The 26,827-nt window shown below is 48.7% G+C and overlaps 1 protein-coding gene and 2 long non-coding RNA genes across 7 annotated transcripts; 2 read left to right on the forward strand and 1 right to left on the reverse strand.

Moving 5' to 3' along the window:
- Nucleotides 1–1,956: 1,956 nt before the first annotated feature.
- On the forward strand, nt 1,957–14,382 carry LOC140602315 (uncharacterized). Its single transcript, XR_012005271.1, has 3 exons — nt 1,957–2,431; nt 3,857–3,962; nt 12,519–14,382. It is a non-coding gene; the product is annotated as an uncharacterized lncRNA (long non-coding RNA).
- Nucleotides 3,714–18,400, reverse strand: TMEM269 (transmembrane protein 269). 3 transcript variants are annotated; one of them, XM_072771607.1, is made up of 7 exons: nt 18,254–18,400; nt 16,936–17,041; nt 14,065–14,203; nt 9,496–9,593; nt 8,654–8,797; nt 7,876–8,076; nt 3,714–3,945 (listed from the first exon to the last, which is right to left on the reverse strand). In XM_072771607.1, exons 1-7 carry the CDS (start codon nt 18,266–18,268, stop codon nt 3,809–3,811), a joined length of 840 nt encoding a protein of 279 aa, XP_072627708.1. In that variant the 5' UTR covers nt 18,269–18,400; the 3' UTR covers nt 3,714–3,808. The 3 variants fall into 3 exon arrangements, with proteins under 3 accessions (XP_072627708.1, XP_072627709.1, XP_072627706.1); XM_072771608.1 differs by having other exon boundaries at nt 3,714–3,861; nt 14,065–14,209; XM_072771605.1 differs by having other exon boundaries at nt 14,065–14,209.
- On the forward strand, nt 18,308–25,523 carry LOC140602316 (uncharacterized). 3 transcript variants are annotated; one of them, XR_012005274.1, is made up of 4 exons: nt 18,308–18,717; nt 19,238–19,343; nt 23,760–23,861; nt 24,442–25,523. It is a non-coding gene; the product is annotated as an uncharacterized lncRNA (long non-coding RNA). The 3 variants fall into 3 exon arrangements; XR_012005275.1 differs by having other exon boundaries at nt 18,308–18,546; XR_012005272.1 differs by having other exon boundaries at nt 18,308–19,343.
- Nucleotides 25,524–26,827: the final 1,304 nt, after the last annotated feature.

Genomic DNA, 26,827 nt, shown 5'->3' on the forward strand with positions numbered 1-26,827 from the left:
CCTTAAGCCTGTAGTCACCTACATCATTGGGTTGTGTGGAGGATTAAGTGAAAGAGTAAAGTGCAAGAAACAATTCCTGACACATAGAAAGGACTAAATAGATGATAACTATTATTATTACTATTGTTTTAAATGAAGAGATATATAATGGGAAAGGAGGAAATTTAGAGGAAGAGGAAAGATCTAACTTTTATTTAATACTTTTTACATGCCATTCCCTATTCTAGTTATTTTATGTGTCATTGTATTTAATTCACAAAGCAACCCAGAGAGGAAGTAAATAATCCATTTTACAGTTAGGGAATGAGTTTAGAGAGATTAAACCTTTCACTCAAGGTCACAGAGTTAAAAAAAAAAAAAAGGCATAATCCTCAGTCACTTGACCCTTTTCACTTGGCACAGGTCAGGTAAGAGGGGGCGAGACAGGAAATCTATACCCATTCCCAAATTGAGAAGTAGTAGAACTGCCTTGAATCAAGAACTAACCCCTCTGACTTCGTACATTCATCTGAGAAGTACATTTTTTTTTTTTTTTTTGCCACGTCCTGATTTTTATTAGACTGGCTAAGAGAACTTTTAACATTTCCCCAATTCTCTATTAACAGAATTCTTTTTTTTTTTTTTATTGGTGTTCAATTTACTAACATACAGAATAACCCCCAGTGCCCGTCACCCATTCACTCCCACCCCCCGCCCTCCTCCCCTTCTACCACCCCTAGTTCGTTTCCCAGAGTTAGCAGTCTTTACGTTCTGTCTCCCTTTCTGATATTTCCCACCCATTTCTTCTCCCTTCCCTTATTTTCCCTTTCACTATTATTTATATTCCCCAAATGAATGAGAACATATAATGTTTGTCCTTCTCCGACTGACTTACTTCACTCAGCATAATACCCTCCAGTTCCATCCACGTTGAAGCAAATGGTGGGTATTTGTCATTTCTAATGGCTGAGTAATATTCCATTGTATACATAAACCACATCTTCTTTATCCATTCATCTTTCGTTGGACACCGAGGCTCCTTCCACAGTTTGGCTATCGTGGCCATTGCTGCTAGAAACATCGGGGTGCAGGTGTCCCGGCGTTTCATTGCATTTGTATCTTTGGGGTAAATCCCCAACAGTGCAATTGCTGGGTCGTAGGGCAGGTATATTTTTAACTGTTTGAGGAACCTCCACACAGTTTTCCAGAGTGGCTGCACCAGTTCACATTCCCACCAACAGTGTAAGAGGGTTCCCTTTTCTCCGCATCCTCTCCAACATTTGTTGTTTCCTGCCTTGTTAATTTTCCCCATTCTCACTGGTGTGAGGTGGTATCTCATTGTAGTTTTGATTTGTATTTCCCTGATGGCAAGTGATGCAGAGCATTTTCTCATATGCATGTTGGCCATGTCTATGTCTTCCTCTGTGAGATTTCTGTTCATGTCTTTTGCCCATTTCATGATTGGATTGTTTGTTTCTTTGGTGTTGAGTTTAATAAGTTCTTTATAGATCTTGGAAACTAGCCCTTTATCTGATATGTCATTTGCAAATATCTTCTCCCATTCTGTAGGTTGTCTTTGAGTTTTGTTGACTGTATCCTTTGCTGTGCAAAAGCTTCTTATCTTGATGAAGTCCCAATAGTTCATTTTTGCTTTTGTTTCTTTTGCCTTCGTGGATGTATCTTGCAAGAAGTTACTATGGCCGAGTTCAAAAAGGGTGTTGCCTGTGTTCTTCTCTAGGATTTTGATGGAATCTTGTCTCACATTTAGATCTTTCATCCATTTTGAGTTTATCTTTGTGGAGAAGTACATTTTTAAAGTCTCAGACTTCCCACCTATTCCTGAGAGCTATTCTACATTAGAACATTTTATTTTTATTTTATTTTATTATTTTATTTCATTTCATTTCATTTTAGAACATGTTCTATTTTAGCTGTTCTATGTTTTAAGTTTTATTTCTAACTGAGGAAGTAAAGGTCTGCATGGTTAGCATTAGAATCCTAAGTCCTTGGAACCAGTGTAGAAGGGCAGTCTTACTTCCATGTAGTTAGAAGGACACATATCCCTCTGTTAAATGTAGAGACTCTCAACTGAACTAGAACTATCCTTGCATCACTAACCTAAATTTCTGTTTGAGGCAATGAAGTATGAATTATTGTTGTTACAAGCAAAGCACTATTTACATATCCAAATGGATATTTTTCTTTTCAAAGCAGTCCCCCTTTGGGGCGGGGGGGTCTACATATTTCTTTTAATTGGGCTGGTATGGCTCAAAAGTGACATAGAAATCCTCTTTCAGAATTGCATCTTCTTCTTTGAACGTAGTTTCAAGTTTTAGAAGCAGCCAGAATCTTTTGAGGCCAAATCTGATAACTATGTGGCTCCAGAAGAGGACAACATCAGCTAATCTTCAGTAGTGGGTTTCTGGGCGATATCTGGTTGATTCAGAATACAGTAAGTATTTTTTGAGCATCTACTATATCTAAGCACTGCTGGGTGCTGGCTTCTAAGAGCTTAGGTGAACACAGTTCTGGAGCCGCACTTCCTAAATATTTTGATGTTGCATTCTGAAATGAGGGTATAGTACCAAAGGACATCACATATCTGTATGTGTATATAGGTGCATATATGTAAGATTTTTGCTACGTCATAGTAATCTTGTACATTACCCGCTAGAATGTACAAGGAAGTCAATTCATCTACATTTTTGAATACCAGGTACTGTGGTAAGCAGCAGAAATTTTAAAAATGTCAATTGAAGGAGCCTAAACTCTGGTGGGACACAGACATATTCATTCACCCATGAAAAAAATATAAATGACATAACAGAGATATGGATAGAGAGCAGGGGGGAGCAGGAGGGTGCTATCTGTTCCTTTAAAGCCAGATTGTAGCCATGTGATTCACTGGATTGTTATTTTTAAAAATCTAACTTTAGGCTTAATGTATATCTACCAAATACATTGTTCTGCAAACTTCAAGAAATTAGATAAAAAGTTCCCTGGCTCCGTAGTTGAGGAAGCGGCCAGACTAGCCAATAATCCTTTGGTATACCGTCTGGAGGTGCAAGGTCCAGAGGCAGTGCTGGGGGGTCACTGCCTTCAGCAGGCCTAAATTCCTTGTGCGGGGCAACTTTGAGACTCCATGCAATACTCCTTATTTGTATTAAATCTGGATTTTAGAATACGAAGTGGCATTTGAATGTCTAGCGCGTAGTAGTTTATAGTTTAGGAAAAAACCAAATGGAAGCCAGGTGGTGCCCTCAAGCTGCCAGTGTGTCTAATCTTCTAACGGAAGGAAAAGGCAGATGCTTTGACTGTTAAAATATGGAACTTTAAATTATGAAATCCTATGCACATTTATAGGGCGCAACGCGATTGTCCTGTGGGTAGCTCTGCTCCACAGAGCCAGTCTGCAAGCTTAAGAAACACTTCAGTCAGCCCCACCCTCCACTGGACTGATAACAACCAGACAGGCCAAGGTGGAGACAGGCCCATTCTAAAGGTTTTTTCTCCTTTTTCCAAGGGACTGACCTTAGCACACAAGGGCACCCAGGGCTGGAACTCAAACTCGGTCCAACTTCAGCTTGGGAAAAAAATTCCTGTTCTGTGTGATATAAACGACTATTGTCCCCAGGGGCCTCTGAACCCCGAGTAAAGAGGAGGAAGCGAAGGCTGATGACCCTGTCGTGGGTTGCTCTGGCTCAAGGTAGCACGTATGTAGCACACAGGCGACATAGGGACAAGGAAAGATTTAGTGAGGATGAAGCCCAGCATGGCCCGCAGTGCTGGCACAGACCCCGCAGAGGCCCATGGCAGCGGGCAAAGCTGCTTAGCTTCTTGGGCACTGTAGCCTGAGACACGCTGCTTTCCCCCACAGAGCATCTGGAAAGAAGATGTAGGACAGTGACCACAGCAAGCAGTAAAAAGCAGTTAGGGAGAACGGGGACAAAAGCAGCATGAAGATACCTAGAAGAAGAAAAAAGGTAAACACTTCATTTTTATGAAGCCCTCTTTTATGAAGCCCATCCTCTTCTCCCCCATCCCCGTCCCCCCATCCTTCCGTTTGTACTCGCGGTGCCTGAGAGACAGAGCCAAGGAGACAGGAGCCCTGCACGTAAGAGGTAGCGTCTGTCCGTAACTAGACAATTGCAGTCTAATGCAAGCCCAGGTTCCGTTTTGTAAAATTCAGATCAGAAATCAGTCCTAGCTGAGAATAAAATTGAGTCGCCCAGACCCCTTGTTAGAAATACATATATTGTTACTGTGTGATAAGTGAGCTGGAATGGAGGGCAGTGTGACTGTTGTCCTGGACAGTCCCAAGGGCTACTTAGATGGACTCCTTTGGCACACTGGGAGGGTCAAAATGGTTCTGCTGGGTCCCTGCTATTGTTATTCCTCCCAGTTGTAGAGATTTGTTTGTAGTATTTCTTGATACTGTCAAAAATTTATCTGAAAATGGTTTTATTTTGTGAAGTGAATAATACTTTGTAATTTATGATAGTGTAAATGGAAGGAAAAGCATTAAATGTATTAAATTCTTCTATCAAATATATATATATATATATACATATATATATATATATTCCTAATTGTGTCAGTTTAACATGTGACAATGGTCAATACAATGTTACATGTATGCAGAAGAGCACAGCAGTCCTGAGACAGCTCTCCTTTGAGAGGCCTGCTGCTGCTTACCAGCTTGGCCCTTGGTTAGAGTCCTGGGACACAGCTAGTGAACAGTTCCTTATGCCAATACAGAACTTTCCCTCACAGGCAAGAGTGGCTCCCTGTGCTTAGACTGTGCTGAGATTGATTCCCTCCTGTGCAAATCTAGAATTTTGGTACCGCTAGGCTGGAGGGGCTGATGTGGCCAGCCCCCTATAAAAACTTTGGGCACCGAGGATCTACAGAGCTTCCAGGTAGACAAGACTTCATGAGTATTGTCACAGTTTTGTGCTGGGTGGCCCCACAGGGAGGACACTTGGTTTGTTTCTTTTTTTTTTTTTTTCAGATAAATTGTGAAATTTATTTATATTTCACCATTTAAAAGTCAGAACATAACAAATTTCACTTTCTGGAAATACATGAAATGCACTTAATACAAGGAAATCGGTTTCTTGGTACCACCAGAGAAATGGACACACACTCATCCGTTCCCTCAAATGAAGGCTTTGTCAAATTTCCCTCCAAACTTAGACCTCTCGATTCAGGAAAGACTGAGTTAACTTTTTCCAGAAATTACAGTGAAGACGTAGAATCAGGTGCCTCCACCTGATTCCCTCCAGATTTTGCTTTGCTGCTTTGTGTCCTCTTGTTATAGTAAGTCTTAGCCATGAGTATGACTACATGTATCACAAGTTTTCCCCTAGAGAATCACTGAGCTGGGGGTGGTGGTCTTGTGGGACCCCCAACACATCTGAATCTCAGATTCACCACTCAAAGGCCAAGGGGCACCAGTACTTGTGAGATTAACTTCTCTGCACTGGCCATCCAGCTAGGTATGTCACAAAGATTGTTCCATTAACATTTCACGATGATCCCGCGATTCAGAATCAAGTCTGTTTTTCAGATGAGGAGACAGAGGGGATGTAACCTGCACAAGGTCTTGATTCAAACCCATGTCTCCTTGACCTGTAGAGAGCAGATACTTAGCCTCAGGGAGCTCAAAAGGGGTGGGAGAGTACAGAGAAAGGGCATTTCCGTGGGGATAACCACCAGGCATTCCTAAGAGCAACCAGAACACTTGATCTAGCAGAAGACGACTTCTAAGGGTAAGAAGCAGTTACAGAGGGCAGTCCGGGTGGCCCAGTGGTTTAGCACCGCCTTCAGCCCGGGGCCTGATCTTGGAGACCGGGGATCGAGTCCCCCGTCAGGCTCCCTGCATGGAGCCTGCTTCTCCCTCTGCCTGTGTCTCTGCCTCTCTCTCTCTCTCTCTCTCTCTCTCTCTCTGTGACTATCATAAATAAATAAATAAATAAATAAATAAATAAATAAATAAATAAAATCTGAAGAAAGGAAGAAGAAGAAATAATAATAATAATAATAATAATAATAATAATAATAATAATCCTGGCATTCCTTTAAGGAACCCTAAATCAGGGAGAATGTTCCAAAGGCATCTCCCAGCGCCCCCGTGTGGCTGGGACTTCAGGGCTTCCTTAGTACTGGTTCTGCTCCCAACGTGTATCTGAAATCCGGTCATCTGCTCGGTGGCCGCCACCCCAGACTCAACAGCAGGTGGGCTTTCCTCCCCCCCCGCCCGTCCCCCCCCCTCCCCCCCCCCCCCCGTTCTGCCTCCCGCCACCTAATCTCTATGTTAGGGTCAAAGCACCGCCTCAGGCTGCCCTCAGACACCCTTCCCGCTCGGTCAGGGTCAGTCCCCAGACCTGCCGCCTCAGGCCTGGGCTTCTATCCCTGGCACCTCTCAGCAAGTTCCTGCCACACGGCTGCACCGAGGCATCCAGCACCTTCCAGCCCAGGGCCTTCACAAAATAGCATTTTCTCTTCAGAACCACCTAGCCAGCCATCTCACAGCCTTCTTCTTCTTCTTTTTTTTTTTTCCTTTTCCCGGCTCTGCTGAGCTATCAGGGCCATATAACCCTGTATTAGTCCAAGGTGCAGTGCGTAAGGATGGGGTGTTTGTGCAGACCGTGACATGATCAGTCCAGGAGGTCTGGTTAGCCTCTGCCACCACACAGTCACACGTCACACGTTTTCTGAGTGAAGAACAGGCAGGGCCAGGTAGGGAGAGGCAGGTAGGGGGCTACGTGATCAGACTCCCAGAACTCCCAGAAATGCTGAGGAACAACCTGGACCACCCTGCCCCGGGCATCAGAGGTGGGGTCTCCCTAGGGCAGTCACTTGTGGCCAACTAAGCATAACCAGACTCTAGAAGCAGGAGAAAGCCACTACAGATGCTGTCGGCAGCCCTTATTCAAACCAAGTCATTGGGAGAGTGAGAAGGCCACAGCTTCCCGGTCAGTGGGACTGTCCGTGGAGAGAGGCCCATTGGCGGCCTGTCGGGACCCTGTCACCCCCGAGAGCTTCCTTTCCATGGCCTTGCTCAGTAAAACCCTTCCTCTTTACCTGCTCTCCTTTGCCAGATCCATCCTTCGACTCCTGAGACAAGAACCTCGCTCATCCTTCGACTCCTGAGACAAGAACCTCGCTGTCCCACTTCATGTTCTTGTGGTGAGAACTTTTAAGCTCTCCTCTCCCAGCTACTTGCACATACACGCCCCAGTGTGGTAATAACTGTGCTCACCATGCTGGCCCTTCTGTCCCCAGAACTTACTTCTACCTGGAACTTTGTACCTTTTGACCCCCTTCACCCAGGTTCCATGCAAACGTCACCTTCTGACGCATACTTTCCACCCTTCAGGCCATTTCTGTCTAACTAGGTCCCCTCCGACACCCTCTCAGAGCACCCCGTGCTTCCACAACAAGTCAGGACTGCACATTTCTAGTTATTTCCACCATTATCTGGCTGGCAGCCGTCCCCGCCGCCCCCCGCCCGCCCCCCCGCCCAGGACCGTAAATCCCAGGGTGGGATGTGTTGTCCAGTCTACCGAGTGGGTTCCCAGCCCCGCAGTATGGTAGGTGTCCCCCACTGAACTCGGTAACACCCCACTAATACTTACTGAGCATCTACTATGTGCTTGGCCCAATCCTGGGTCTGGGGATCATGGCATGAATAAAAGGGAGCTCTCTCTGGGGGCAGGTTTCATGTGTATGGACAAGACACACGTAAAGAGAGGCCAGATGATGACGACAGACCCCGGGAGGTACTCAGGGCAGGGGAAGGCCACTCGGGATCTCTGGAGCAAGCCTTAGGCAATGAGCAGCAGCAATAATAGGCGACCACTGGTGACATCTGGCAGCAGCATTGTCACTCACCTCCCAGATAAACCAATTTTTTCCAGTTCTCAGACTCCAGGATTTCATCATGCGGGTAGTAGCTCTGGTCCATCATGAAGAGAATCATAAGCGAGGCCATGCAAGAGAGAATGAACGTGTTGCCTTTGGTCAGAAGGGAGGTGGAGGCCAGGACACAGGAAGCATAGCGGCAGGGGAGGCCCTTATAGGTGAGCTGAGCACCTGCCAGGGAGAGAAGAGGTGGGGGTTAGCAGCTCCCCCAGCAAGCCCTTCTGTCATGGTGTCTTCCCTGCCCCACGTTCCACGTGTCCCCCCTCGTGGGGCTGCGGCAGGCTATGAAGCATTTAGCGATTCACGGAGGTGCTGTGCGGGTTCTGCACTTGCCCCCTGCGGTAAGGAGGCTCCCAGGACCGGGCATGGGTGCTGGCCCCAAGGACTGCTCCTTAGTGGGGTCCCAGGAGGCCAGCTGGCCTGCACTTGCCCTTGCACACATCTGACCTTGGGCCCGACCTTGCCAGAGCTCTGTTTCTCCCCCTCTTGTGGGACGCTAGAGGGTGACCTCTAGTTCGAGGCTCTGGGAGTCTATGGGCAGCACCTAAAGGTCACACAGTGAGAGAAAGTCACGGCCAGTCGGAGAGCCTTGGGGCCCTGGCCGCCCCCTACCTGGGCCCTGCCAATGCGGCCTGTGGTTGGCCTGGGGCACCAGGGAAGGAAGGAGGAGGCACCCCCAAAGGAGCGGAGTTGTTCACGGCCCCCCGCCCTGGTTCCTGACCCTCAGCTAGAGTTGGGGTTCACTCACCAGTTGAGTAAAAGCACAGGCGGAAAGTAGCAGCTAACACATAGATGATGGCCAGGAACCCGTTCAGGGGCCCGTCCACACCCAGGAGCAGGGCTGAGGCCAGGCCGAAGGTGGTGAAGACAGTGAAGTCATTCAGCTCGACTCCTGCTCAAGGAGGCCAAGGTTAGAACTTAGCCCATCTGCCTCGTACCTTAGTCCCCTCTGGTGGGGGCGCTGCAGTGGAGCCCAGCGGGCTGAGGTCCCAGAGAGCAGCAGCTGCTCCCCTCCACCCCCGGGGGGGGGGGTCAAGGACAGGGGCTCCTCGCTCACACTGACCCAGCAGCCTCAGACAAGTCCTCCCTCCTCCCGGGTCTTAGGTTCCCATCCTTGAACATCCAGGATTGGACCACAACTGGATGCAAACCGACAAGCTGTGGAACCCTTTCCTCAAGCAAAATCTTACATGGAAATATTTTCTTGTATTTTAAACCAGCTGCTCTGCTGGGGGATTTTTCATTTCCCCACTGCTCACCACCACCACCACCACCATCACCACCACCACCATCACCCTACCATCACCACCACTCCCAATCCCCGGATCGGCCCTGACAGGGAGGCAGGGCAGATGAGGAAACTGCAGGCCAGGGCAAGGATGGCTCAAGGTAGCAAGTGAGCCAGCAGACGGAGGAGCTAGCCCTAGGCCATGGGGCTCCCAAAGTGCTCCTGGGCTGCTGCTGCTGTCCTTGGCGGGATATGAACAGAAGCCATGACTGATGAAGGCCTGCTGGTGTTAGAGGGTGGAGGGGTGACCTGAGATGAGGGCTCCTGGGGTCAGAGATTAGAAGTCTGAGGCCTGGACTCACCTGACTTGCAGCAGAGGCTGAGGTGTCTGGTTATCGCCCCAACGACCGTGTCTAACAGGAAGCTGATCAGAAGCATCCAGGAGGCACAGTGGCATCTCCTAGAGTGTAGGGCAGCAGGCCCAAGCAGGACAGCTCCTTCATGGGCTCCAGCAGACAACTACTCCACGTACCCCCAGTACACCAACACACTTCCTGTACCTCCACCCTGCATGTTCCTCACACTCCTGTTCTTTCTGGAACACGCTGCTTTATACAACGCACACACCCGCACACACTCCTGCCATACTCTCAACCCACAGTCTTAACAGGGTGCCTGAGGCCTCTGGATAATCAGTAAGGTCCCCTCCAACTCTAAGTCCCAGGCATACTTGAGGGCACAGGGTCCTATGTTCTAGGCCAGCCTCTGTAACCATCTCACTGTGAATTCTTAGATAAGTCACTCCTCACATCTCTAGGCCTCTCTTCCTCCATCTGTAAAATGAGGGGTTTGTGCCAAATGATTTAATAGATATAGGCCTGTTTAGATTATCTATTTCTCCTAGCATAAGTTTTGGTAACTTATGACTTTTAGGGAACTGGTCCATTTCATTTCGGTTATCTTATAGAGTTGTTCGTAATATTACTTTGTGATACTTTTAATGTCCGTGGGATCAGTAGTGATGGCTCCTCTTTCATTTCTGATATTGGTACTCTGTGTCTTCTCTGCTTTTCTTTATTTTTCTTGGTTAGCCTGCCTAGAGGCTTATCAATTTTATTGATCTTTCCAAAGAATCAGCTTTTGGGGGGCGCCTGGGTGGCTCAGTCAGTTAAGCATCTGTCTTTGGCTCAGGTCATGATCCCGGGGTCCTTGGATTGAGTCCTGCATTGGGGGGTCTCTGCTCAGTGGGGAGTCTGCTTCTTCCTCTCTCCCTGGTCATTCCCTGCCCCCCACCACTCCCACGCAAATTATTTATTTAAAATAAAATCTTTAAAAAAGAAGAATCAGCTTTTGGTTTCATTGATCTTCTCTACTGATTTTTTATTTTCAATTTTATTGATGGCTGCTCTCATTTTTACCATTTCTTCTCTTCTGCTCACTTTGGATTTAATTTCTTATTTTTCCTCCTAGTTTACTAAGGTGGAAGCCTTACTTATCGATTTTATATCCCCCTTCTTTTCAGTTCTTCTAAGACTTCATTTTTTTATTTTTGGAGAAGTTTTAGGTTTACAACAAAATTGAAAGGAAGTGAGAGAAATTTCCCATATTCCCCCTGCCCCACATATACATAGCCTCCCACATTAGCAATATCACTCACCAGAACAGTACATTCAGGTTCTTGGTAGATACTAAGAATGAATGTGCACTGACACATCACAGTCACCCAAAGTCCACAGATTACCTCGGGGTTCACTCTTGATGTTGTACATTCTGTGGTTTTGGACCGATGTGTGATGACATATATCCATCATTATGGTACCTGCAGAGCATTTCCACTGTCCTAAAAATCCTCTATATCTATTCATTTCCCCCCACCTGACCCTGGCAACTGCTGATCTTTTTATAATCTTCATAGTTCTGCTTTTCCAGAACATCATATTATTGTAATCATATACTATGGAGCATTTTCAGATTGGCTTCTTTCATTTGGTGATATGAGCTAAATTCTCACATTACTCATGGTCTTTTCATGGCTCAATAGCTCATTTCTTTTTAGTACTGAGTAACACACCATTGTTGGGAAATACCACAGTTTATTCATCTGTTTATTTACTAGAAGATGTCTTGGTTGCCTGCAGGTTTTTGGTAATTGTAAACAAAACATCATAAACATCCAACTGCAGGTTTTTGTGTGGACATAGCTTTTAATTAATTTGGATAGATGCCAAATAATGTGATTGCTGGATGATATAGTAAGACTATGTGTAGTTTTGTAATGAACTGTCAGACTGTCTTCCAAAGTGGCTGAATCATGGTGCACTCCCACCAGCAATGATGAGGCCTGTTGCTCCACAAACTTGCCAGCATTTGGTGTTATCAGTGTTCTGGACAACTGGTTTGGCTGATGGGTGTGTAGTGGTATCTCACTGTTATTTTTTTTTTTCTCACTGTTATTTTAATTTGCATCTCCCTGGTAGCATGTGATGTGGAGCATCTTTTCACATGCTTATTTGCCATTTGTAGATCTCCGTTAGTTGGTGAGGTGCCTGTTAAAGTCTTTGGCCTATATTCTAATTGAGTTGTTTGTTTTCTTGTGGATGAGTTTTAAGCTTTGTCTATTTTATTTTATTTTAGTTTTTAGATTTTATTTATTTATTCATGAGAGACACGGAGAGAGAGAGGCAGAGACACAGGCAGAGGGAGAAGCAGGCTCCACACAGGGAGCCCGATGTGGGACTCGATCCCTGGGCTCCAGGATCATGCCCTGGGCCAAAGGCAGGCGCTAAACCGCTGAGCCAAAGGGTCCCTACCTTTGTCTATTTTAGATTTTAGCCCTTTTTCAGATGTACTTTTTGCAAATACTTTCTCCCAGCTTGCCGCTTATCTTCTAATTCTCCTGAGTTTGTTTTCTGAGTTTTCACAGAATAGATTTCTCTTCCAATATATGCACTCAATGCTATATTATTCCCCCTCTAACTACTGCTTCACTGCATCTCAGAAATTTTAATGTTATACTTTCATTTTCTTTTAGTTCAAGACACTTTTCTTCTTTTTTAGAAAAATTATTTATTTATTCATGAGAGACACACAGAGAGAGGCAGAGACACAGGCAGAGGGAGGAGCAGGCTCCCTGTGGGGAGCCCGATGCAGGACTCGATCCGAGGACCCCGAGATCACAACCTGAGCCAAAGGCAGATGCTCAACCACTGAGCCACCCAGGTGCCCCTATGTTTTCTTCTTTAATCCATGTATTATTTAAAATTGTGTTGTTTAACCTCCACATATTTGGGGATTTTCTAGTTATCTTTCTGTTATTGATTTTTACTTTAATTTCATGTGGTCCAAGGGCATACTTCATATGATTTCTATTCTTTAAATTGGTTAGGGTAGGTCTTATAGACTGGATGTGTGAAGAGAAGAAAGTGTATTCTGCTGTTCCTGGATAAAAAATTCTATAAACATCAGTTAGATCCAGTTGATTGATGGTGCTATTTGGATCGACTATCTCCTCACTGATTTTCTGCCAACTGGATCTGCCAATTTCTGATAGAGGGGTGATGAAATATCCAACTGTGATAGTGGACTTGTCAAGTTCTCCTTGTGGTTCTATCCATTTTCGTCTTACATATTTTGACACTCTAACTGACGTCCAACAGCACTTTCAGACCCTGTATTTGAGGAGTCCACCTCAAATGCACCTGCTGCAGTCCAGCACATGCTCCTGGACCCCCCTGAAAGCAGCCCCTGCAGTCTCAGGCCTAGGCTGCCATTTCTAAGTCTACATCTCAATCGCAGTGCTTGGACGGCCAAGCAGAAGCAGAGAGCCTGACCCCAGACTTCAGGTGTCACCAAACAGCCTCAGCAGTACTTCCTTTGGATCCATACCTATGTGTCTAATAGGAACCAGGCCTACCATTGTGGCCATAAAAACTTCTAATCGTGGAAGATTAGACTCAACTGAGAAGATAGAGATTTTCTCCTGCAGGTATGCTCTACTTTATAAGACCCCACAAATCCAGATGTAGAGAATCATAAACTTTTCAAACTGGAAGGAAACTCAAAACACCAGCAAGTAAAATCATCTTATTTTTATGGGTAAGAAACGGATCCAGAGATATCACGGGCTGATGGTCATAGAGAATCAAACTGTTAGGATATCTGCATTATAAAGGATTTCTCTTTCAAGAACTGATTTGCCAAGGCCTTGAAACATGATTCAATTTATAGAAATATAATTTGCTTACAAAATATAATTTGCTTTGCTTTTTAGGGGCCCATATACATGTCTCAGATTTTCCACAAGATTGCTAATTGTAAATATTCCCCAGCTCACATGTTCTCACTGAAGAATCAAAAATTTGGAATGAAAAAAAAATTGGAATGGTAGGGCACGCCTGGGTGGCTCAGTCTTTGGCTCAGGTCACAATCCCGGGGTCCTGGGATCAAGCCCCACATCAGGCTCCCTGCTCAGCAGGGAATCTGCCTCTCCCTCTCCATTTGCCCCTCCTCCTGCTTGTGTTCTCGTGCTGTCTCTCTCTTTTAAAAAAATAAATCTTTTAAAAAAATTTTGGAGTGGGTAGCCTGCCTATCTGAGGATGATGTAAGGGCCACCAGAACAGAATCTCTTGATTTCTCTCACAAAGACCATTCTAGACCTCCATAGCTAGAAGGAACTAGAGAGATCACAGTGCAAACTCCTTGTTTTAGAGATGGAGAAAGCAAGGCTCAGGGATGTGACCTGCCAAAGTCACACATAGGTTGGTGGTAGGACCGAGGCTAGGATCTTGGCCCCTTGACTCCCAACCTGCGACACTTCCTCCTGCCCCTGGCTGATCCTGTGCCTCAGTGCCTGGCTCTCTAGGCTCCCCACTCCTGCTGCCAGGCCGTTGGCTCCAGCTCTTGGCGAGGAGCTGGCTGGGCCCCAGACCTACTTGCAGAAGCTGCAGAAGATGGAGAAGAGCCCCAGGACCATGTTGGCCAGGGACAAGGCATTGGTAACATCCTTCCAGGAGAATTCGTTCATCTGGGGATGGCTCTGGTTGTTGGTCAGGAAGAAACTGGTGCACGGATCTGGGGCTCAGGGGAGAGGACGAAGGGGTTCCCAAGGTCAAAGAGTCCCAGAAGAGGCTCCCAGGGACCAGGCAGTTCCTGCTCGCTGGACCTCATCCCAGAACCACAGCCTCCCAACACTGTTTCACAGACTGGGGTGAGACCAGGAGGCCAAGACAAAGGTGCTGAGGATGCGTGTCTTGGGGAAGCGCAACAGCAAAGTAAGTGAGCCTGCACAGCCAGTTTCCACTGCCTCTGACCGTACCCCTCGTACCCCCAGCTGATTGCACAGACCTCCCTCCCGCCCAGGTGGTGACTCTCCCGGTACCCCCGTGGCCCAGGGGCAAGACGTATGGGCCCTTACTCCCATCTGAGAGGTGAGCCTTTTGTCATAGGTGAGCCCCTTACAAAAAAATGACAAAGCTATTTTTAATACTTTATAATTTATCCCTATGGGGTAAACCCAAAGAGGAATTAGAAAGAACCCTGAGAAGGGGTAACCCCCTCACTCCCAGGAGTGGCCCAGGGGGTGAGAGGCCCCCTGAGGGGTAGAAAGCACAAAGAGACCAGCTGTGGAGTCAGGCTCCTTTGTCCAGCCCTCAGGACAGGGCTGCCGCGGAGGTGCCCAAGGCCCTGGTGCTGACAGGCCCCGACCTGAACAGCAGGCCCAGCTCCAACAGGGGAAGAGGGGAGAAACAAGACAGGAGCATGGACGGCACAGAAAGTTCACATGGTGCCTTCCACGATGTTCTCTCTCCTGATCCTGACGCCCTCAGGAGCTGGTGTTATCGTTATTTTACGAATGAAAAAACAGGTTCAGGGAAATGAGGTATCGGCTTAAAGTCACGTGCTAGGTGAGTAGAAGGCGATCCTGCCTGCCAGATTCTGATTCTGGTGCTTCCTCTGCCGGGGGCACAGCTCTGGGCAGGGGGAGGTTTGTGGGGTAGGAGGCCAAGGAGGAGCTCAGTGGGCCAGGCCCGTGGGGCAGCTACGGCCTCCCCGGGGGAGCAGCCCTGCCCATTCTCACAGCGCCCCTGGCTCTGTGTGTCCTCTAAGACTCAACACACCCTCCCTACACATAAACTGCTTGTGGCGTGAAGCCTCTTTTGGAGAAAGAGCCCCAGCATCTTCTGGAACAGGGAAGCCCCCTGGTCGCTGTAAACATGCTGCCCGCGAACAGTAATCCTGCCCCTGAGTAAGATACACATGGTCCAAGGTGTTTCCACAGCCTCCTCCTCATTTCATCCTCACTCATTTTAAAGGGGGGTAAACTGAGCCTCTGCCTTGGCTCAGCCCCTGCGTCTAGCCCCAGGCCCCTCTGGTCTGGGCAAGAGTTGAGACAGTTTAGGGTCCTTTCCCATAAACCCTGCCACCAAGCTGTCAGAGGCTGGGAGGCCCTGGGCTTGGAGATTGGAACTGGGGCTTTATGAGAGGCCAGTGTCATTCACCAAGGCCATCCAGCCTCCTGAGACGTCTCACATCAGGGCCCCTCTAAACGTCAGACAGGAAGAGTCCTGGCTGAGCGATCTGGGAGGGGAAGGGAACCAAGGGCTGGCTGCGTACCCCCTCCCCAGGAGCCCCCCGTCCCAGGCCCTCCTGGGCCTCAGGGCTGACCTCAGCAAGACCTAACACCTCTGTGTCCAGCCCAGCCCACCCCTGCCTGGAGAGCAGCAGGTCAGCATCTCTACCCCTCGGGGGTGGGGTGGGGTCTGCAGGTGCCTGGGGCATTTCATTCTGCACTACTTCAGTTATTTATTTTTTTTAATTAACAGTTATCTATTCTATTATCCCTGTCATTCAGGAAGCACTTTCACATCTATGGTTTGCACTGGCCCCATGAGGCCAGCCAGGTGAGGGTTACTGTCCCTACTTGCGGGGTGAGGCAACGAAGACTCCGAGAGGGGAAGAACCTTGCTTGAGGTCACACTTCTACTCTGCACTCTGGGGTGTAGCACCCAGCAGGATGGAGCACTGTATTCCCCGTAGGCCCAGACTGAGCTAGGCGCTGGGGAAAACCTTCATGGAACGTCTAGTCTCCCCAGGAAAATGAGACTCATGCACCCATGTGGGGACTCCCAGACTCTGTTCATCTTACAGATAGGAAACTGAGTTTTCAAGACAGTCAAGTGACTTGTCCCAGTGAATGATGGAGCCAGGCTGTGACTCTGGCCTCCTCTTTCCCAGTTAAATGCCATTTTCAACATATTGCACAGGTCCCTGGTGTGAAAGGATGTGGACCTGAGAATAAGGGCTCTAGAAACCCAGAGGAGAAAGGAGCAGCCCATTCATTCAGCAAACTTTGGTCATGCGTGGGAGAGAAGATCAAGACCTGGAGTCCTGTCTCAAGGAGGTCAGTAGAGCAGAGGAATTCGAGCCTGCACTGAAATGCGGAGGTGGCCAGGCCGCCAGGGGAGCACAGAGGAAGGGTCGAGCCTGCCAGGGGGCTTAGAGGTATCTCGGATGAGGGGGGCAGAGCTGAGGTTTTGCACGGCAGTGGCCTGTGGGGCTAGATCACGCCACTCCCACACTTTGTGCCCCCGTTGGGGCTGCCCGTGGGCCCAGGATGGAGTCCTTTGGTGTCCAAGCCCTTACGATGAGGCTGGCTCAGCTCTCAGCCTCCTCTCTCTTGGGCGCCTTGCTCTGCTCTCCCTCTGCTCTCGGGTTGGCTGGTGGTCCTCCTTGGGAAGCCAGACCCTCCCAACCCCCCAGGCGAGGGGCGCTTCCTCGGCGCAGCCACATGGCCATGTGCTCACCACGTGACACTTGGCACTCTGCACTGGCACCACCCATCTTGTCTTCCTCCTCCTCCAGGGAAGCAACTTGAGTGCAGGCTGAGGTCCCCGGTGCCCAGCATGAGGCCTGACAAGAGAAGTTGTTCAGTGATGGTTGAATTAGCCAAGTAGGTCAGTCTGGTGCTTCCCTGAGATCCTCTCGCTGCTCCAAATCACACCTCTCCTCTGCCAAAGCCTATTCAGTCTGTCCCCCGCAAAGCCTTCTCGAATGAACCCTCAACAATCCACACCCTCAGCACACCCAGCATCTACCTAACGCTTGCGATTTTCCATTTACCCATTTTATTTGTTTATTCATGAGACACAGAGAGAGGCAGAGACACAGGCAGAGGGAGAAGCAGGCTCCATGCAGGGAGCCCGAGGTGGGACTCGATCCTGGGAATCCAGGATCACGCCCTGGGCTGAAGGCGGGTGTTCAGCCCCTGAGCCACCCAGGGGTAGGAGTCCCCATTTACTCGTTTTTGTTTGTTTGTTTGTTTTTCATTTACTCGTTTTAAAATACACCTGTCGATGCCTGCTGGGGGCCAGGACTGCATTGTGGGGCGGAGAGAACAAGAGCGAGGCTGCATCCTCAAGAAGCAAGGGGTCTGGTAGGAGAGACAGGCCCGAGTAGGGACAATGAAGGCGTGTGGCCAGTGTCGCGCCGGAAGAGGGGATGCCCGGTTGCTGTGGGTGCTCCAGGGACACCGGACTAAGTCTGCTGAGGCAGCAGGGGGAAGGTTTCACTGATGCGGTGACATTCAGGGAGGGTCCCAAGGATGAAGGGGGCCCTCCCGGCCAAGCCGAGGAAGGTGCTGGAGGCTGGATCCCAGGGAGAAGGGGGGGCGGTCACTGGAGGTGCCCTGGGCAGGGAGGCCACAGTTGGGGATGTGCCCCGGTGACCCCGTGTGATGTTTGGCAAGGAGGCGTCCGGGTCAGATCCGGTTGGGGGTGGAGGGGAGAAAGTGGAGAAGAGGAAGCCAGCGAGCGGGGATGGCAGGAGAGGGCCCGGGGTGCGGCCCTGAGGCCGGGTGCGGGGGCGACCCGGGTGCGCGAGCTCTGGGCGGGGCGCTGCGGCCACCGGCTGAGAGGTGCCCCCACCCGGGCCCTGCGGCCCCCTCCCGCGGCACACAGCCCGTCCCGGCCCTGCAGGCCCCACCGGCTACACCACCACCCCGGACGCCCCGCCCTGAGAGAAGATGGAAGAGATGGAGCCCCGGGCTCCAGGACGGCTCCACCCCCCACTCCCACCCCGGGGCAGATAGCAGATAGCGGACAGCACTCCGGCCCGCACGCTCACCTGGGGACCAGGCATTCCCGGGTGGTGAGGGCCGCACTCCTTCCCCGCTCCCGGTGCGGTGGAGGCCAGCCCAGGGCCTGGGGGAGCCGCCCCGGTCCCAGGCCTCTTACTCCTGGCTCTTAGCTCACAATCCCCGAGAGGCAGGGGAGGGGCAGGGGGCTCTAGTTGGCAGGAAGAGGGGCTTCAATCTGCCGAGGAGCCCTAGGCCACCCTGCGGGAGCCTTGGGGAATAGAGAGATCTGGGAGGAGGCCACTGGTCTCTCCATTGTGGCCAGCAAGGGAAGGCTTGGGAGGTGAAGAGGCCGGAGTGCAGGGCGTGTGGGAGGTGGGCTGGAAGGGCTTTGGGGAGGATAAGGCTGCAAAGGGTTACTGGGGCCCAGGCTGTCAAGGGCCCCCAGGGCAGGGCTTTTGCTGTTTGGTTCACTGCTGTGTCTTTGCACCTATAAGAACTGCTTAGGCGTATGGTAAGTCCCCCCATCCACCCTAGTATTTGTCAGATGAATGACCAGCCGAGTAATTTACACTCAGTCCTGAGCATAGTGGGGAAGTGACATGGTCAGGTTGGTTTAGAAAGATCATTCTGGCAGCTGGTGTGGAAGAGGTCTCTGTAATACTGCAGGAGACGAGGCAGGCTGGAGTGAGGACGTATTGCTAGACGGCAACAGAAGGGAATGGAAGGAAGTAACCAGACTAGGAGCCATTGTGAAAGGTATCCCAGGGGTGCGGGAGAGGAAGGAGCGGGAGAAGTCTCTGAGGTGTCTAAATTTGGCAACTGGATGAATAGTGTGCTACAGAAAGAAGCTTGTTAATATTGGGCAGGTTCCCCAGACAAGTCTTGACACCTGCCCCACATCCTCCTTCCTGCCCTAATGCTGAGCTACTGTAGCAGTGGCTTCCAGGACCCCACAGGAGATTATGCAAGAGAAGGGGTGGACTTGGGTAGTCAAGTGACACTTTGACACTTTGCCTCTCCAAACAACCTAGAGGGGAAAGAGGAGCGTGTCCTGAGTGGTGACCAGCCACCTGCACCGTGCTCAGTGCTTTACAGACATTATCATCATCTTACTGGACTTTCTCACATGTTCTCAACGTGAGTATTAGCATTCCTTTTCTCCCAAAGAGGAAATTTTAACATTTGATGGAGCTGAGACCCGAACACAGTCTAACACTAAAGTCAGAGCTAAGGTGACTGAGAAGCTGAAAGAGAAAATCAGGGCGGAGGCAACAAGTCCAAGCCCAAGAGTTGGGTCAGCTTCCTTCTTATCCTTTGTATTTCCCTTAATTTGTCCGTACCCCATGGACCCTTGGTGGCAAATTAAAAACCACAGCATACTGATTACAGTGCTGGCTAAATGCTTAACCTAGTTTACATTGGTGGTACCTCCCAGTACCAGATGTGTAAATCTGCACAGGTTACTTTGCTTTCCCGAACCTATTTCCCAACCTGTAAAATGGGATTACTGTGTGAATTAAATGAGGTGGTCAGCACGGAGTAGAAACTCCATCATTATCATCGCCATTATTATTCTAAGGACACAATCATGCATCTGTTAGCCTGCCTTCTGAAGAGGCAGAGGAAGCAGGGGCAGCCACAAAAGACACTTGTCCCCAGCTGTCAGAAGTTTCTAGCTTCCTTCTGTCCTGGATCTCACAAGGAAGTAGCTAGAGAGCAAGAAGAGTAAAGTTAGTCTGTCTACACTTGTTCTAATGTGGGAGCCACTAGCCACATACGGCTCTTAAGCACCTGAAATGTGGCTAGTCTGAATCGAGATGTACTGTAGGTGTAAAATACACACCAGAGGGCGCCTGGGTGGCTCAGGTGGTGAGCATCAGACTCTTGGTTTTGGCTCAGGCGGTGATCTTGGGGTCCTGAGATCAAGCCCTATGTTGGGCTCTCTGCTTAACACAGAATCTGCTTGTGCCTCTCCTTCTGCTTCCCTCCCTCCTTGCTGTCTTTCTCTCTCTCTGGAATGGATAAATAAAATCTTTTTAAAGATACAATAAAGAAATAAAAAGAGAAAAAAATACAATAAAGAAAATACACACCAGAGTTTTATATATATGTATATATAAAATATATATGCATATATGTGTGTATATATGTGTGTGTATATATATATATACACATATATAAAATAACACACTAATAGTTTTTTAGTATTATTTGTTGAAATTTTAACATTTAGGATATACTGGGGGAGATCAAATATACTTTTAAGTTCACGTGTTTCCATTTTTTAAATTTTTTTTTGTTTTTTTTGTGTTTTTTATTGGTTTTTTGTGTTTTTTGTTTTTTTGTTTTTTTGTTTTTCTTGTTGGGTTTTTTTGTTTTCTTTATGTTTTTGTTTGTTTCCATTTTTTAATGCAGCTACTAAAAATTTACAATCGTACATGTGGCTCACATAATATTTCTATTAGCGACACCAACTTAGATCCTTTACAGGCTCTAAGTTCATAGATACAGATGCCCATCCGTCCTCCTTATTCGAGTATTTACTATGCGGGAGGCACTATTTCAGGCGCTAGGGATGGACTGTAAACAAGACAGACACGGCTCTGTCCTCGCCCAGCGCACACTCACATGGGGGGAAGGCAACACATGTCTGCTCAGGGAAACATGCGATGGAAAACGAAGCAGGGCCGCAGTTGCTTTGCTGGGAGGCGAGCTGGTATCTCTGCCAGGGAAGCCAGGGAAGTGATACTCGAGCGGGGACCTAAGTGATGAGACGCCGCACACCACGCCGAGATTTTGAGGGAAACGTTCTGGGCACGTGGAACTGCAAATGTAAAGCCACCGAAGCAGAGATGAGCTTGGTTTGTTTTAAGGACAAGGCCAGCGGGAAGGTGGCGAGTGCCGAAAACGGGACATCACATGCAACCTTGGCAAGACGCCCGGGTTCTCTTCTAAGTGCAGTGAGGAATTCTTGGGTCCTGTTTAGAGAGCAGAGTTAGGACCCAAAGTCTGTGTTTTTTTATTTATTTATTTTTAATTGTATTTATTTATTCATGAGAGACACACACAGAGAGAGAGAGGCAGAGACACAGGCAGAGGGAGAAACAGGCCCCATGCAGGAAGCCCGATGTGGGACTGGATCCCGGGTCTCCAGGATCAGGCCCTGGGTTGAAGGCAGATGCTCAACCACTGGGCCACCCAGGTGTCCCCCCAATCCTATGTCTAAAGGACAATGCTACTGGTCTCTGGGGTCTGACGGCCACAGGGTGAGAATGGGGGCAGGGAGGTGAGCGGGGCCTGCCGCCCAGCCCAGGCCAGAGACACGGGTCATCTGGGGAGTCGGGGTGCGGGGGACGAGCAGCCGGCAGATCCGGGGTGTATTCTGAGGACAGCAGGGAAGACGTGCTGACAGCCGTGGAAAGAACGAGCAGAATGGAGGATGACTTCGACTTCTGGCCTCCAAAGCGGACGGGGCGGGCGAGGTGTTGACGGCGGCGAGGCCTGGTGATGAAACACGTCTGGGGCAGAACTCAAGACCTTGGGTTTGGACACGTTAGGGTGGTGATGACGTGGAGGAGGCCGCCGGGTAAACCAGTCTGCCTGAAGCTGGGGCGCGATCGGGGCTGGAGTCAGGCAGGGGAGCCAGCAGCAGAGGGGTGGGATGTGGGCCTTGGGACACAGTAGAGCACCCAGTGCGAAGAAAAGAGGGCAAGGGCCTGGGCCCCAGGGCAGTCCAAAAGCTGGGTGTCGGGGGCAGAAGTGTAGTCTGCAGAGTAGGGGAAAAGGCAGGAGAGGCTAATATCCCAAATCGAAATGAAGAGAAAAGGTTTCCAGTAGAGGGTGGTCCACGGAATCAAAAGCTTCTTTAGAAATAATTACTCAGGCGCTTAGTGGCTCCTTCCTCCCAAGCTCCAGCTCCTTAAGGGGATGAACCCTATCATGCACGTGGGGTTTTGCACAGGCTTCAGTGCCAGAAACATGGGCTTGTGGCTCATTAGGGCCACTCATGAGTTGTATAACCTTTGGTACGTTACTTCGCTTCTCTGGGCCTTGATAGACATCCCCTCCCTGCTCTGCACCTGTGAACTACTCCTCCAGGAGCCCCTCAGCACCTCTTACTCTGTCACTTTTGTGTTTTGACTTCCTTACACCTGTATGTTGGGACCCTCTGGGACTCATTAACAGGACTGTTTGAGTCTGACCTGCACCATGTTCGATCTAAATAACCAGAGGCCTGTTGCTTCATCTTCGGGCAGACGTCTCTGCTTTCCAGAACAGGGACACTATGTGCCTCATAGATGGTTGGTTATGTGAGAATTAAATCAGATAATGGATATGCTTGGTAGAAGGAAAGCTCACGAAGCAGTATTTATCATCTTTGTTTCTACAACACCAATACTCTTGATGCCTATGGACGGACAGATAACTCGAGACGGTCAGGACACAGCAAACCCTCCTTCCATTCAGCTAGGATGGAGAAAGAGCGGGATCATCAGCTGCTACTCACACCCAGGGAACCTGGACATGGCTCATTATTCTGGGAAATATCAGGGATGCTTTCCCCTTCCATGTTTCGTTGGGTAGGTCCCCACCAGCCACATCAGCACTCCAGCCAGAAATTCAAGCATTATCTGAGAGTCTTTCTTCTCACTCATCCCCCACTATCTTATTAGTTACCAAGATGTAATCTACTGTAGCTTCAAAATGCCATTCTTCATCAAATCCAAGATACCAGCCATTGTAAGACACATAAGACACGCCATCATGTTATGTTGTTCTAAGAAAGAAAAAAATGCTGCCACTTAAACTATGGCATGCCATTGATTTTTAGAAGCACCCAAGTTTCACAGATAGTAAAATGTGGGGGAAGAAGAGTCCATCCTACAATTGATGAAGTTGTACCCCTCATTCCATCACTGCCTAGATCAGATCACTTGCCTAGACTAGGGATGCAAGCTCCTAATGCTCTTCCCTCCACTCATCCTCTGACACCCAAAGAGGTTTATAAAAGGCAAGTATTACCAACCCCCTACCCCCAAATCTTTCCATTAGCCCTTCTCCCATAGCCCCTGGCCCGCATCCTTCACTTTAAATTGGCTGCAATTCCCCAGATGTCATATTGTATCTAGTCTGGAATTCCTTTCCCCTCATTCTTCACCTACTTACCTCCTAGCTATTAGAAGTAAGAGTTTTCCAGCCAGGACATACCTCACTCCAGCCCTCCTGCCTGCCAGGACTAGTTTGGTTACTATGGCTTGTTAAAAGGATATCCCTTTCTTCACTCACAAATTAACTCCAACCAAAAATGAACCCTACTCCAAACTCCAAAGACAATCCTCCTATAGAGGACAGTTGGAGTCTCCATACAAGCCCTAACTCTTGTCTGTTTGGCAACACCTAGGTAGTTGTCTGCTCTTCCAAGAAGTCTTCCCAAATTCTCCAAGCTGAGTTAGGCATCCTTCCATGGTACCTAACTTAGTATCCCATGCCTACGACTCTCATAGCCTTTTTTATGCCACAGTGTAATTGTCGACTTGGTTTCTCCCCCACTAGACTGTGAGCTCTTTGGACACAGGTGCCTGTTTTGCTCAGCTGTGTGTTTCTCCAGAACCTGGAACCTAGAAGGCACTTACTGCTTATCCATTGGTTGAGTGAGTAAGTGGATGGGTGAATGGAAAATGGTGACTGTATAGAACCAGTGGGTGCTAGTTCCCTACCCTGAGATGCTACCTCCAAAATCACTTTGCATTGCCACGGACTCTCCCTAAGCTTGGACTCTCCCTAAGCTTGGTACCGGGCTGAGGCAGCAAAGAGCAATGGCACTACCTGGTGGTCGGTGCGGGAAGCACATCTTATTGTGCAGAAGGAATTTTTTTTTGAATCACTGGTTTTTGTTGTTGTTGGGTTGTTTTTTGTTGTTGTTGTTTTGTTTTTTGTTTTTTGGGTTTTATTTATTTATTTATTTATTTATTTATTTATTTATTTATTTATTTATTTGCTCCTGTAGTTAGGAAATGTCCAGAGTGAGGGGGATTTGTATTTTCAAAAGATCAAGCTGATGGTTGTATGCAGAATGGATTGGAGAGGGGACCCAGGAGAAGCGGGGAATGCCAGCTGGGGAGGTTATTTTGTCAGGGCTGAGAGTCGAGTCCAGATGTGTGACTTTAACCCCACCATGCATAACCACTTCGTAATACTGCCTCCTTCACCTGAGGCCGTCTTTTCTCCCTCTCAGCAGAGCGCTGTGGCAGTGATTCCAAGATCTGCTCAATGACTTCTGCCTTCTGGTATCCACGCCCTTGTGTAATTCCCTCCTGAGTGTGGGCTTGCCTATGACTTGCTCCTAAATGACAGGATACAGCCAAAGGAGAGGTCACTCCTGTGATTCAGGCTACACAAGACTGGGGTGCCTGGGTGGCTCAGTCGATTGGGTGTCTGCCTTCAGCTCAGGTCATGGTCCCAGGGTCCTGGGATCAAGCCCCGCATCAGGCCATCAGGGAGCCCGCTTCTCTCTCTTCCTCTAATAAATAAATGAAATCTTAAAAAAAAAAAAATTAGACAAGACTGTAACTTCCATCCTGCTGGCAGACTTGCCCGTGTGGGCTTTCATAAAGTTGCTGTGTCGAGGAGACCCATGTGGCAAGGAACTCAAGTCAATGTTTGATTACTAGCCTGTGGGTAAACAGAGTCAGCCCCCTCAATCCAACACCCTTGAGGAACTGAAATTCTGCGGACAACTTAAGTCAGCTTGGACATAGGTCCTCCTCCAGCCTTCAAATGAGAACCCAGACCTGACCAATAATCGGAACCCAGACCTGACCAATAATCGGACCGTGGCCCATGAAGCCGAGGGCCCAGGCAGGTGTGCCTCAGCTCCTGACCCAGAGAAACCATGAAATCATAAATGTGTGTTCATTTAAAACACCATGGGGATCCCTGGGTGGCGCAGCGGTTTGGCGCCTGCCTTTGGCCCAGGGCGCGATCCTGGAGACCCGGGATCGAATCCCACATCGGGCTCCCGGTGCATGGAGCCTGCTTCTCCCTCTGCCTGTGTCTCTGCCTCTCTCTCTCTCTCTCTGTGTGTGTGTGTGTGACTATCAGAAATAAATAAATAAATTTTTAAAAAGCCTATTAAAAATAAATAAATAAAAATAAAACACCATGTTTCTGTCTTTAAAAAAAAAAAAAAAAGGATAGCCCCGGTGGCGCAGTGGTTTAGTGCCGCCTGCAGCCCCAGGCGTGATCCTGGAGACCCTGGATTGAGTCCCACATCGGGCTCCCTGCATGGAGCCTGCTTCTCCCTCTCCCTGTGTCTCTGCCTCTCTCTCTCTCTGTCTCTATGAATAAATAAATAAAATCTTAAAAAAAAAAAAACCACAAGCCATGTTTCTGGTCACGTGCGCAGCAACCGATGACTAATAAGCACTTGCTCACAATATGTCATTACCATGCAGGTCAGAAACTTGGGAAAACCTTGGAAACTTTCTGGGATCAGAATCAACTACTATACCACTCACTAGTGGGAGTGTGTGTGTGTGTGTGTGTGTGTGTGTCCCCTATGCCATCCCCACCAGAGGCTTTTGCAGCTGACTCCATAGAGCCTCCCCCTGTGACCTGAGTGACCAAGTATCACCTGGGCGATCCTGTCAGGTGCTAGCACTGTCCTGTGCGAGGTCCTCTTGGACCATTTACAGCACCCAGTGAGGAAAGGCCGTGAAACCCGGGATGGGGTTGGGTGTTACCAAGCCGATGAGCACAAGAGACATCCACACCCAGGCGGGAACTTGGGCAACTGCCGTTTCCAGTACACCTCTCTCCTCTTCCGGCTTATCATGATACATTACACGGCCTGGAGGAAGTCCAGCCACACTGAATATGCTGTAAATTTAGGTAATTCCACTAAACAAACAAAGTGAGGTAGAGTCCCACAAGAGTCCAGTCTAGAACGAGAGTAACTCAGCTGCTAAATTCTTGAATAATTCAGGTCAAAGAGTTTTAATCTGAGTTAACTGAGTCAACAGGTTGACTGTTGTTCTTGTTTCTCACCCACTATTCTCTCTCCCACGAGATTTTAAAGCTGCGGTTTAGATGGATCTGGCCTGCTGCAGATGGCCAACCTGTGGCTCTCGTCCTCGGTGCAGTGAGAGTAGACTCAGGCAGTGGGCAGTGGCAGCCTCTCACAGCTCTTCCAAGTCTAGAATCCTCTAAGTTCACAGGTCGACCTTCCCCAAACCTGCCTACTGCTGCTGCCTCAGATTCTCCAGTCACTCAAGCGAGGCAGAAGGAGCAAGAGGCAGGCCAAACCTCACCCAAAGTGCAAAATACCCTAATTGCACAATCCTAGTCCAGCCAAACCAAGTGGTTCGTCATCCTCCATTACCCAACATTCCTATTCCCAGATGCCTCTGAAGCTGAAACTATACTAGCCTCAACCCAAACTTTTTTCTTTTTTTTTTTTTTTTTTTATGTTTTAGTTTAAATCCTACTTAGTTAAAATATAGTGCAATACTGGTTTCAAAAGTAGAATTTAGGGCAGCCCAGGTGGCTCAGCGGTTCAGCATCTGCCTTCGGCCCAGGGTGTGATCCTGGAGTCCCGGGATTGAGTCCCATGTCAATCCTTA

Source organism: Canis lupus, chromosome 13 (genome assembly GCF_048164855.1).
Source record: "Canis lupus baileyi chromosome 13, mCanLup2.hap1, whole genome shotgun sequence".
NCBI classification, from domain to species: domain Eukaryota; kingdom Metazoa; phylum Chordata; class Mammalia; order Carnivora; family Canidae; genus Canis; species Canis lupus.